The following is a 13924-nucleotide window of genomic DNA, read 5'->3' as shown; positions in this document are numbered from 1 at the left end:
TCCAACCATGTGTATTTTTTGAACATGTCTGCTTAAACTACCTGAAATTTGTAATGCTGAATATTATCAGGTTAAATTGTTGAAATGTGCTACTTACATGCATGCAGACTTATGGTATGTGTCTTGTTGAAATAAGTGTTGAAATGAAATGAAAATGAAAATGAAATCTTATTCAGGCCAATAAAGCCCTGATTACTTTCCTTTTTGTCCTACTTCTCTTCTTCCAGCTCTGCTGTTGTGCAGACATGATGAGCAATAACAGCTTTACTCCTGAGTATTTTCAGCTGACTCTGTTTACAGACTCTGGGCCCCTCAGATATCTGTTCTTCTGTCTGTGTCTGTTGATCTACATGACTATAATCTCTGCTAACGTTGTCATTATTCTGACAGTCTACCTGGAGAAGTCTCTGCATCAACCCATGTACATGTTTCTCTCCTGTCTGTGTTTAAACTCTCTGTACGGCTCAGCCGGCTTCTTCCCCAGGTTCCTGATGGACATTCTGTCTGACACTCATTTGATCTCACGTGCATCTTGTTTCATTCAGATGTATGTTATTTACACCTATGCATCATGTGAAATGACCATCCTCAGCATCATGGCCTTTGATAGATTTGTTGCTATTTGCCAGCCTTTACACTATCACAGCAAAATGACCTTTAGGATGGTGAGACGTCTTCTGATTTTTGCTGTGCTCTACCCTGCTTTTGCTATTTGCTTCATTGCTTATCTTACTCTTCGATTGCCTTTGTGTGGAAATAAACTGCACAGGCTTTTCTGTTCTAACTGGCCTGTGGTTCGGCTCTCCTGTGTGGACACAACTCTGAACAACATTGTAGCTCTGTTTGTTTTGATATTAACCGTCTTCATCCCCCTGTTCTTTGTCCTGTACACCTATCTACGGATTCTGCTTGTTTGCAGGAGAAGCTCGTCTGAATTCAGAGGAAAGGCGTTACAAACCTGCCTGCCCCACATGGTGACATTTGTGACCTATTCGTTTTCTGTCTTCTGTGACCTGTCATTGACCAGATTTGACGGTGATAAACTGAATCCAATCATCACAGTTGGTTTTTCTTTAGAGTATTTGATCATTCCCCCCATAAACAACCCTCTAGTTTATGGCCTGAATCTGCCTCAAATCAAAGGAGTGATTTTTAGATGTTTGAAGATACACAAAATAGGTCCTGCGGCCAAAATGTAAAACTCATCATGCACAAACTGTATAGCAAACAATAAGTTGCGCATGTTGTATATGCATGTTTCAACTCACAGTTCCTCTGACTGAAATGCATACAACTCACAATTTAGAAATCAGTTTGATAGGATTTAAGACGTGCTTTTAACTTTGTGTGTAACTCTGCTTTCATTTTGTGAAGTTGCAACTGGTTCACAAAGTTTAAACTTTAATGATGAAGGATTCTCAACAAACAAGACTAAGAGTGTACAGAAAAGCCAGCTGTCAAGCTCACCATGTCATTTAATATCAAAATGCTCACAGTGACAATGCTAACATGATTATGTTTACCATGTTGTGCATCTTATTGTAGTGGACACATTCATTTTTTGACCTGATGATGGCACTAGATGAAAAGTCAGAGGATCAGCACAGGAATTGCAGTTGATAGAGACAATAATGTGTGTACTAGATTTCATGACAATCTGTTCAACAGGTGTTGAGATATGACTCTGGATTAAAATGCTATTTAAGTCTTAATTTCATCACATTTTGTGTTGTCTATGTTGAGTGATTTATATGTTGAGTCCTAAGATGTATTCCAAAAGTCTAAAAATGCTCTGGAAGAATAAAAATGACCTGAAGCAGAACTGAAACAGATGAGCTAGCCACCATGAAAAGATGAACTTTACTTGGGGAGACATCTTGCAAAGGATTGGGAACAATCGGAAAAAGCTTACTGTGGCATTAGTCCCACAGGGACAAAGAGGATGAATCCAGCAAGTCGGTTTCTTGGGAATCAACCCCGTCTCCTAGAGATTATGTTTATATGCTATTAATTTGCAAATACTTTATACAGAAAACGTAATGCAGTGGGGATACATTTTTTCACAACATATTAAGGAAACATTGTTAATTACATAAAGTCACAGAATGTACAATATCCAGCAACAAAAGCATGATTGAACTTCTTTATCTTTAGGCACTGAAAACCCTTAGGCCAGGGGTCGGCAAATAAGTCTGGGGTCTGAACTTTTTTCAAGCCATTATATGGCGGGCCAGAACAAAGTCAAATCCTTGTATACTCGTGCATGTTTAGCTCAGTAGGTACTGTGCAAGGCTCCCATTATGAAGATTGGAAGATCAATTCCAATTAACTGCATTTTTTCCCCCTTATTACTTGAAGGACACTTTTGCACATGCTCACAAGAATTTTTTTTTTTTTTCTGCTATCAAAGCACTCTGGCCATGGCTCACTTGACATCTTGAAGTTAGAGAGGGACGCCCCTGTTCTTATGGCATGTGGTAGCTCGTTCCACCACCGTGGTGTCACAGATGAGAACAGGGACTGAGAATGCTTTGTGTGTAGGGATGGCAGAGCCAGGCAGCGTTCGCTGGAGGAGAGCAATGGTATGTAAGCTTGGATTATGGAGTTTTAGGTAGATAGGTGCATCCCAGTTGTCACTCTGTATGCAGCCTTAGTGACTTGATTTTGATTCGGGAGGCAATGGGTAGCCAGTGGAGGTCACTAATGAAGGGACATGAGTCCTTTTCAGAAGAAACTTAAACAGGAATGAACCCAGAAGCACGACTCAGAGACAGAAATTACTTATGAGGCAAGTTCAGTTTATTCCCTTAACGCCTGAATTTTTTTACAATAAAAAAATCTTGGCTTGCAGTCTGCAAGGAAGAGGTATGATGCGAATTCGCGACAATCGGCGTCAAGGGGTTATAGAAGTAGTCAGGCAGGCGGGGTCACAATACCCGGTGAGCAGTCCAAGAGAAGGCAAACAAATCCAAATCCGATAGGCAGCAGACAGGTCTGGGGAATAGGCGAAAAGGGTCTAGACACAGTCAGGACAGAATAATCAAACTAAGCTATGGTACGCTAGAATGCTAGGCTGGAGACTCTAGACAATCTGGCAAGGAACTAGTGCAAGAGGCCGGTATAAGTACCACAGACCGATGAGGATGATGAGCTGCAAGTGAGTAGATAGGCGGGGACTACCAGCTGAAGGGAGTGAGGTGAGATCAAGCTAGAGGTGCAACTGGAATCTGAAATGACAGGAGAGTTAGTGAACTATCCAATCCAATCCATTTTATTTATATAGCACTGAAGTGACTGACAAACGTTTTTGAGGAGTCACCTGGACTCAGGTTGGGGAGTCGCCGACACACACACTTCAAAAGCATGCACGGAGATACTCTGTTCGTTTTAACTGATGTATTTATTTCTCTATACTCCGGTTGACTTTCCAACAACGAAAAACAAATAAAGAACCTAAATAAAAAGACCAACACATAATTTTCACAACTACTGTGAAGCTGAAACTGTTGGCCATCTAGCTCATCCTCAGGCTCTGCCAATAGTCTACTTAAGGGCAACCTATCAGCACCCCAGAGACACAGAATCAAGGATGAGCAGGTCAATAAGCAATGTGAACATTTCCTCCATCAAACATCAAAAATGAACTCAAAACATCCGTTTTCATATTTAAATTAAATAACTGGTGAAGCCTGAGCAAGACAATTACAATACTAACATTAAACAGAGCCAGAACACAAATCTGAAATATAAACATAAGATATCCTAACCCAAGAGTCACTTTGCATGAAAGCACATTACATTCATCAATATATTAACACATTTATCATATATCTCATAACCATGAATCTACCCCCATGAATCCCCCCAAAGTGTGGGGGAAGGGCATGTGTGAAAGAGTGTGCATCAGTCAGGGGTAAGTGTCAGATTTCTTTAAGCTCAGTTTTCGGCCTCGAGTAGTAAACAGAGCTTATCAACGGGTCTTTGCAGCACATTAGTTTTGGTTTGAACCAGAACACTGCGAACAAGGCCTTTGGGCCCTGGCAAGGTCTGTATCACACGGCCAAGAAACCATGAGTTCCTGGGTGCAGTGTCATCCACTATGACAGTAAGTCATTAATGTTGAAATGTCTTCTGGTGTAGCCCCACTTCTGCCATTGCTGCATAAGCGACAGATATTCTTTAGTCCATCTCTTCCAGAACAAGTCTGCAATATATTGCACCTGTCTCCATCTCTTTCTTGTGTAGAGGTCATCCTGGTGGCAAAAGGGTTTTAGCCTTTAGCTGCAGCAGGTGGTTTGGCGTTAGAGGTTCTAGATCATTGGGGTCAGTAGACACAGCAGTGATGGGCCTATCATTGAGAATGGTTTCAACCTCACATAGAGCTGTCTGTAGCATTTCGTCATCCATGGTTTGCTGCCTCAGGACGGAAAAGAGTACCTTTTTCACCAGCTTGATGAGTCTTTCCCAAACTCCTTCAAAGTGTGCTGCAAATGGGGGATTGAACAACCATTGACATGATCAGGCAGCAGTGCATCCTGAATCCTTTGGTGATCCAGCATGACCAAAGCATACTTTAATTCATTCTGTGCACCCACAAAGTTGGTACCACAGTCTGTTCTGATGGTGAATATTGGCCCTCTCCGACATAAAACCTTCGTATGGCGTTGATGCAGGAGTTTGTATCTAAGGTGCTCGCCATTTCCAGATGAACAGCTCAACACACTAGGCAGGTAAATATTACCCCCCATCATTTAACATGTGCCTGGCCTCTCTTAACCTCTATGGGTCCAAAATAATTAATGCCCACATGAGAAAAGGGAGGGAGATCCGGTGCCACCCGATCCTCTGGTAGATTGGCCATTTTCTGTTCCCCAACCTTGGCATGCATGCGTCTGCAAAACACACAGCATTTTATGATTTTCCTGGCAGAAGGCAGCCAGTATCTGTTACTTAATCTGGAGAGCATGTGGTTCCTTCCCGAGTGCCCAACTTGTTGGTGAATATCATGCAAGATCAATTTGGATACATGTGAGTCTCTGGGAAGGATAATCGGGTTTTTCAAGCTCACTGGCAGTGCTGATTTGCTTATCCGTCCTCCAACCCATAAGATGTCCTCATCAATCATAGGATCCAGTTTGCATAAAGAGCCCACTTTAACTGATTTTCCTTTCCTTAAGAGGGTAATTTCTGAGTTAAAGTAGCGCTGTTGTTCATAGCAAATGATTGACTTCTCTGCCTCCTTTAAATCATCCACAGTTAATCCATGCCCTGGTTGTCCATTTGTCGATTTGGGGTGGGTCGGATGAACCCTTGTCTTCCGAAGTCGAAGCAGCAGGAGTTTTTTCAGTTTCATCAGCCAACCCACAGCTCTCAGCAGTCTTCTCCAAGAAGAATAGTAGTTGATTGGTTGCTTGTGGCATTGTTTATGTCCAAGCAATCTGCAGTGATGTTCTTTTTTACCTCTAGGTCAGTTGGAGGTATGTGGGCAAGATTCTCTGGCATGTCAGGCCATTCAGTTTCCCCCTTTGACAGGGCTGTTTAACCATCTGGTGGAATCCAGGAGCGGTTCTATGTGTAATCCACGTGAGGCATCATCTGCCGGATTTTCTTTTGAACTCACATGCCTCCACTGACATTCTCGAGACAAGTTATGGATCACCGCAATCCTGTTGGCAACATCATTTGGTTCAGTTGTGTATGTATTTTAACTACATTTGTACACAAATACAAAGGAAACATGAATATCTTCCATGCCATTTGTGAACCGAAGATAACTTACAGTCCCATATCCTGATTCACTTGCGTCACAGAAATGATGCAGTTCCGCAGTCTTCACGAATCCAAAACCCTTAGGCTTAATGCATCTGTCGACCTCAAATCTACTCAGATGAGTAAGCTCTGTAATCCATCTTTGCCAGGGTCTTGACAATTCATCTGAGATCATTTCATCCCATCCACACTTTTCAATACAGAGGTTTCACAGGAATTGCTTGGCTTTGAGGATAAAGGGGGAAAGGAAACCCAAGGGGTTATAGATGGAACTGACGATGGAAAGGATTGTGCATCTGGTTGGAGCTCTGTTTTTGATATCAGCACTGAAGGTAAAGGTGTCCCTCTGGATGTTCCACTGGATACCTAATACTCGTTCAAGTGGTGGTTACTCTCTGTCACAGTCACGTTGCTTCACTAATTTGGCTCTGTGCTTTTCAGGAACGGTAGTGAGTACTTCCTGGCTGTTACTTACCCATTTAGTCAGAGTGAAACCCCCATGGGCACATGCTTCCCTGAGATCCTTGATGAGCTTGATTGCTTGCCTCTTAGAAGCCACTGACTTGAGACAGTCGTCCACATAGAAGTTATGCTTGATTGTATCGAGCACCTCCATGCTGTATTTGTCTGAGTTGTCTTTACCTGTTTGCTGCAGGGCAAAGTTAGTGATGCTTGGGGATGACACAGCACCAAAAAGGTGAACCTTCATCCTGAACACTTCCAGTGGCCTAATAACATCCCCTTCTGTCCACCACAAGAATCTGAGGAAGTCCGCATGCTTTTCATGTACCTTAACTTGGTAGTACATTGCTTCAATGTCTGCCATTATTGCGATATGCTCCTGATGGAACCTAAGCAGGACGCCTAAAAGGAGGTTGGTCAAATCGGGACCTTGGAGAAGTTCCGTATTAAGAGATTTGGTTTTTGTATGATGAGGAGCAGTCAAACACAACTGTCAGTTTCTTCTTTTGTTTGTGGTACACCCCATGATGAGGTATATACCACGCACGACCATTGTTCCTGAAGTTGCTCTTGCGGCATCTTTAATGCATATCCCTTACATAGTACATTATCCATGAAGGCCTTGTACTCAGAACCATATGCAGGATCCTTCTTGAATTTCTTGGCCAGGTTCAACGTACGTTGTGCTGCCACCTCATAGTTAGGCAAAACTACATCTTTATCCCGAAAAGGTAAGTCATAATGTCCATTTTTGAGAATGATTGAACTTGTAGCCTGGTCCATGAATCTCCTGTCTTCACATGACATTTCTCTCTCCTCGTCATATCCCTTTTCAGGAAAGTCCTGGTTGTATTGCCTCACAAGCAGATCCTTCAACTAGAGTTGAGTGGGCCATTGACCACCCATCCTAGTAGCGTCTTGACTGCATATGGTCCTTCCCTTAGCTGTTGATTATTTGCCAGGGTTCTATAGCTTTAGGAACATTGATTCCTATCAAGATTTAAATGTCAGCGTCAATCTATTTCAGCTGGATTCCACTGAGGTAAGGCCATTTTTCCAGATCAGACTGGGTTACTAGGTTTTCCTTTGAGACAGGTATCTTGGTTTGTGTGTATACTTCAGGTAGATTAATATATCCACTTCCATCCAATACCATGAGTCCTGTCAACTCATGACTTTTGACAAAACTTTCTTGTCCCATGGTTCGCAGGACAACCTCTGTTCTCTGTCCTTTTAGCATTCAGTTGATCCATGAGGTTCTCGGTGCATAACGTGGCCGAGCTGCCAGGATCCAGAAAGGCGTAGGTTAGCACAGATTTAGAAAATTTGGCAGCTTTAACTTGAACTGGAACAATTGCTAGTGCACAATCCTTACCAGCCTCTGTTAACTGATCTGCTGATACTAGTGCACGATTGATGGCCGTCTCCTTAAGTTCTGTTTGAACTGGATTTTGCATAGTGATGTGCTTTGAGTTTCCACCACTAATATGTAGCAATGTGGGATGTTTCCACTGACATATTTGGCAGTCCAGTTTCCTTTTGCAGTTTTTGCTGATGTGACCCTTCCTTAAGCATCCGAAACAATGGCGTTCCTTTTAAGCATTCAACTTTTCTCATGTGGCTCTGATTTGAATTGCATGCAATCCACTAAAGCGTGTTTGCCTTGACAGAAACTGCATGAGGCCAAGGTAGCAATGTTGGGGATTGCCTGTTGATATGATTTCAAAGCTGGTTGCTGTCTGGTACTGTGTTCTTCAGCTGTTGTCATAGTGGTAACAAAGCCCCTTTTCAGAGCCCTCATGTCGGTAGTTCTGTTCTTTGAGGTTAGTCTTTGAGTGGAAGTTGCATCTTTAATCTCCAAACATTGAATGTAATAAGATGTTAGACTGGGTCTCCAAGAACTCAACCAGATGTTTAAATCTAGCTCGTCGGTTTGTTTTCTGGAATGCTTCATAGGCTATGGTCCGCCATCTTTATCTGAGCTTATACGGGAGCTTGGAGACAATACCTTTCAAGGTAGATGTACCATCAAATTCATCCATGTAGTCCAAATCCTGCATGGCGTTGCAACACTCCCTCAAATATAAGGCATATGCATGAAGCGATTTACTGTCATCTACTTTAATGATGACCAGTTAAGTGCCTTATCCAGATAAGCATTTGCAATTTTCATTTCATCACCAAAATGTTTTTTCAGCAGTCGTGTGGCTTCTGAATGTCCTCTCTTCGCTTCCATGTGCAGACAGCTTCGAACCAAATCCCTGGCCTGACCAGATGTAAACTGCTCAAGAAAGTAGAGCCTGTCCTGGCTACTGCTAGTCTTGTCCTCTATTAAATGTTTCAATGCATGGATGAAGGATTGGTAAGATAATGGGTCACCATCAAACATTGGTACTTCTCTTTTAGGAAGGAGGGAAAGATTCTGCTGTTTGATTATCAGCTCTGCAATGTCATTTTGTCTTTGCACCACTGTGCTAAAGTCATCATTAGACACATTGCTGGTTTTAGGATCATTCATTCTGTGTTGGGGACTGGATGCCTGCTTAGCACTATTGCGGACATGTCCAACTGTTGTCTGGAGTGGAGTTTTAGGTACAGCAGCCACTTCAATAAATTCCAAAGCAGAAATTTCTGGCAATGAAGGACCCATCTCTGCCTTGATTGCTTCCTCATAATAGATATTCATAGCATATTATATTATATTCGCTGCGGTCAGAAAACTGTTGGCTCTCCGCCATCTAACTCATCCGCAGGCTCTGCCAATAATCTACTTAAGGGCAACCTATCAGCGCCCCAGAGATGCAGAATCAAGGAGGAGCAGGTCAATAAACAATGTGAACATTTCCTCCTAATTCATAAATCACAACATCAAAAATTTTCGTATTTAAATTAAATAATGGCTCCAACAAGCACATTTTAAAAAACAAAGGTTTACAAAGTGCTGGACAAGAAATAAAACACATAGAAACACATAAAACAACAAGACTACACAACTCTCATGCTGGGTTAAAAGTCAGGGAATGCAAGTGAGTTTTAAGATGGTATTAGGGGCGGCTGTGGCTCAGGAGGTAGAGCGGGTTGGCCGTTAATCGGAAGGTCGGCGGTTTGTTCCCTGGCTCCCCCTGGTTGCGTGTCGAAGTGTCCTTGGGCAAGGTACTGAACCCCGATTTGCCCCTGGCGGCTATTCCGTCAGTGTATGAATGAGTGTGAATGTTAGTTTCCGTTTGAGCACTTAGGCTCAGTGTATGAATGTGTGACTGGTGAATGCAGATGTAGTGTAAAAGCGCTTTGAGTGGTCGAAAAGACTAGAAAGGTTTGACCTGAGGAGGGGCTGCTGCAGAAAAAGCGCGGTCGCCCCTGGTTTTTAACCGGTTCTTTGGAGTGACCAGCCAAAGTTGATCAGTAGACCTAAGTGATCATGAGGGTGTAGATTTGTAAGAGGTCTGAGATGTAGCAAGGTGCTAATCCATTCAGTGACTTAAGAACAAACAATAAGATCTTAAAATGTATTCTAAAATGGACCGGGAGCCAGTGTAGCAAGGCCATCTGGTGTGATGTGTTCATGCTTTCGAGTTCTGGTCAAAAGACGAGCGACCAAGTTTTGTACTAACTGTAAGCATGAGAGAGAGGCTTGGTTAACGCCAATGTAAAGTGCATTACAGTAGTCCAGACGGGTTGAGATAAAAGCATGAATCACATGCTCTTAAAGTGCTTATGAGATAAAACAGGTTTGATTTTAGATAAAAGCCTCAAGTGATAAAAACCCTGTGGAACACCACAAAGAAGGGGGCAGTAGATGAACCTAAGTCCCCAAGTTAAACTGAAATGCATCTCCCAGACAAATAGGACTTAAACCACTGCAAAGCAGTGTCCCTGATACCAACTCAGTGCTCTAGACGAGAGATAAGAACCGCGTGGTCTACTGTGTCAAATGCGACAGTGATTTCTAAAAGCACTAGTATGGCAGAATTACCAGAGTCAGTGGTTAATAAGAGGTCATTAAAAACTCTTAAAAGTGCAGTTTCAGTGCTATGAAATGCTTTAAAACCCGATTGAAAAATCTCAAATACCATGTACATCTAAAAAGACTGCAGCTGTAGAAGTATAGCCTTCGAGATAGGTCTGTAGTTGGATAAAACTGAGGAATCCAGATTTCTTTTTTTAATTAGGGGTTCCACAACTGCTTTTTTGAAATATGTTGGAATGACACCTTCGAGCCAATTGTCTCCCAGGCTTCCTTAAAGAGGTGAGGGGGCACAGTGTCATATGAGGCTTTTAGTTGGGAGATGATTTTAGTGAGATTTAAAAGTGACACAAGCTCAAACTGGTTGAGGACAGTTGAGCGAGTGCTAACTATAGAAGGGTCAAAAGCAGGGGATGAGATATGGGCTCTGATAGTGGCAACCTTGCCTAAAAAGAAGTTGAGAAAAGGAGGATTGAGGAGAGTTTAATAAATCATCAATAGTTTTAAAAAGGCACAAGGTTTGTTAAGTTTTTGGGAGATAATGTCTGAAAAATATCTAGTTTTTTCGCCTTTGACCATTTTCTGATATTTTCTCAAGCTGTCCTTAAGGACTTCATATGATACAGGGAGCTTGTCCTTTTTCCATCACCTGCACTCAACTCGCCCAGCCTCATGGGTGGCGTCACTTAGCCATGGCTCGGATTTAGATCTGAGGAACCTAACGTTTTGTGGTGCAACAGTATTAAGAATGTCGGCACAGGTGGAAAGGAAGGAAGAAGGTAATTGCTCTGTGTCAAGGTTAGCCAGATAACTATTACCAGACTGAGTTATATTAATAAAAGCAGAAGTAAACTGAGCAGCAGTGGAGGGCTTAAACACACGACACAGGTGCGTAGGAGCAGGCCGATTGAGACTAAGAGAGGGCAGAGTAAGATCAAATAAGACAGGCATGTGATCAGAAAAAACAGCATTTTGTACTTGGATGTTAGAAATGGGCAACCCATAAGATAAAACAAGATCTAAAGTATGGCCTGTGTTGGTCCAGTAACATGTTGTGAAAGATTAAAACCATCAGTCATATCTAAAAAGTCTTTAGCAAGAAGTTTTGAAGGACAGCAGACATGTATGTTAAAATCTCCAGCAATTAAAATCTTGTCATAATCTGTCATGATCCCAGCCAGGAAATCGGAAAAGTCTCTTAGAAAATGTTTGTTATATTTAGGCGGGCGGTAGATTACAGCACATAGTACCGGATTCGACCAAACTAATACAAACAAGCTGAGTTCAAAAGAAGAAAATGAAGGTGACAGGGGCCTACAAAACAAGGTATTCTTAGAAACTGTCGCTATTCATCCTCCACCTAGTAGTCCTAGGAGAGTTGAAGAATGTACAGTTTGGAGGTGAAAGCTCAATGAGAGCATCGGACTCACCGGTACTTATCCAGGTTTCCATCAACAGGAGTATATCCACAGCATGTGAAGTGAAGAAATCATTGAGGATAAATGTATTGTTAATGACAGACCTGACGTTAATTAACGCAGATCTAGTTGGCGAAATCGGGTTGTCCGCGCTAGCTGATCAGACCAGCGGCTGAAGGGCATGACACTCCTCATACGGGCCAACAACAGGTACTAACCAGATGCCGACAGGAACGAGGGCATGACGAGAGACATGGCAGCGGAGATACTGTACATATTCGGGTGCAATGCGGGGAGGAAACCAAGCCAGCTCAGGAGAGAGAGCCATTTGTAGGGGTGTCCAGGGGAAAAGTATTCCTGTGGCCTTCTTATTGGCATGTGCCCATAGTTATATGGGTTATTGTGAATGGTGTGCGGAGAATGTGGAGGCATATGAGGGGTAGGGCCTAACAGAACCCACAATATGCTGTACCACCAGTATTTCTCCATCACCTGCATGTTAAAAGTAACTTCTACCCGCTGTGGCCGCGAATGAGCGAGAATCTAACATTACAGACATCTGTGACTGACTGCACAGTCTGTGAATCGTTTCAGTTGTTTTCTTTGCCACACCCTGATGCAGAAATACATATGAAAGTAAAGTAGCCTGATCAAATGACTGTTATTGTTATTATCATGTGATGTGATAATAACAAAAAATCCTTAGTAAATACATTTTAACTTTGGACTATGTGTCCATGTACTGATTCTGTGCCATACTTGTGTGGAGACAAAAAGTAATCACATATTTGTGGACAGCAGTTGTGCTGCAGTGAAGCTATTTCCAGTTCACAGATCTCACGGAGCAGCACGTTGTTGAGTGTCTGTCTAAAATACTCCCAAACTTTAGATGGTCGAAGGGGCAGTGTTGTAGCTTGAGCTTGTCCTGGGGAATCCCACTAACGCCGGATGCAGCAACGCTTCAACCCACGTAATGTGTGTCGATGTATTTATGTAATCGATTACATCGATTGCCCCAGCCCTAACACACACAGTATCCCGCATTCATTGATCCTCCACACTAACGTTAGTTAACTAGTTCTAGATGCAATTTATTATACTAACAATCCTCTGCAGTGATGTGGAAATTGGATTAATTTTAAGATATGCTGCTATTGTCATTATTCTAATGTGCTTCATCAGGATGATTGAATAAAAAATGTATTTATTGATTAGACATGTTTGAGTTAATCGAGTAATAGGCAACTTGTTTTTCTTTAGCACAAAATTAGTCGCTAGATTAATCAATTTGAAAAATAATTGTTATGTACAGCTCTTGTGTTTGCTCATGCATTTCAGCTGATACAATATGCTACATAACCTAAGTTTTTGGAAGATAAGTGTGCTTGAGAAGATGTGGACCACTTTTTGTGTCCTCACTGTTAATAATATTCTGTAATGAATGAGTTTTGGTGATAGAATTGCACAAATGTTCATTGTTACTACTGCTAAGCCTCGGCTTTCCATTGTTGTTAATAATAGTTGCAACTTGCACTCTTAAATGTGCATTGAAAATTGCCAACTGATAAAACCTGTGCTCCAGGGACCAGATTCATAAAACATGCTTCATGCTGCAGGCTTCATGTAGCTCCTAACTGGCTGAGTTAGATGGCGATTAACACTAAACGTTAGAAAATCTGTCTATTCTCCCCACCTGCATAGGTGTCATTTACACTGGGGATGCTGGGAACATGTCCCCACCGCTATTTGAAGGGATTTGTTAAAAGTTTTCTGAAAAATAGCTTGCAACAATAAATGTTAAATAACAAATGTAATGTGTTCCCTTTTATATAAATAAAGACATTTCCACCATAAATTGGTGCAGAAAATGTCCAGAATGCAGGAATAAAACATTTAATGCCAAAGATCTTATGGGGGAGGACCCCCATACCCCCCAATCATATATTTTATCAATGTAAATTTCTTTTCAACAGTATTAAAATATATTCTGGTTTTGTTCACGTGACCCCAGTATCACCTGTAGCTGTCATTGGCTGTTAGAGTCTTTGCAGTGTTGATAACCTAACCTAGCCTAAGCAGTCCTTCAGAATGCTCTCTATTTGTCACATTCTGCCTGTTGGCTTTGTTTAGTTTAGCTCTCTGTGAGTTTCAGTTACTTGGTCAGTTCAGTATCTGTGATTTAGTCTGTTGGGTTTTGGGTTTCAGTCCTGTCTATCTGTTGTCTTGTATCCAGTCTTCTCGGTGTGTGTTTGTATTGTGATTTCGTCCTGTCTGTTTTGTCTTGTGGAGTTTGTCTATGTTGTGCTGTCTT

General features: G+C 42.0%; 1 protein-coding gene across 1 annotated transcript; it reads left to right on the top strand.

The window, feature by feature from the left end:
* Positions 1–245: 245 nt before the first annotated feature.
* Positions 246–1199, top strand: LOC119903619 (olfactory receptor 51L1-like). Its single transcript, XM_038719861.1, has one exon. The coding sequence runs from the start codon at positions 246–248 to the stop codon at positions 1197–1199; it is 954 nt and encodes a 317-aa protein (XP_038575789.1).
* The last annotated feature ends 12725 nt before the right edge of the window (positions 1200–13924 follow it).

Source organism: Micropterus salmoides, unplaced genomic scaffold (genome assembly GCF_014851395.1).
Source record: "Micropterus salmoides isolate LMB-PRFRI ecotype aquatic unplaced genomic scaffold, ASM1485139v1 Ms_hic_scaffold_15, whole genome shotgun sequence".
NCBI lineage: Eukaryota > Metazoa > Chordata > Actinopteri > Centrarchiformes > Centrarchidae > Micropterus > Micropterus salmoides.
This window is presented reverse-complemented; position numbering and strand designations above follow the sequence as displayed.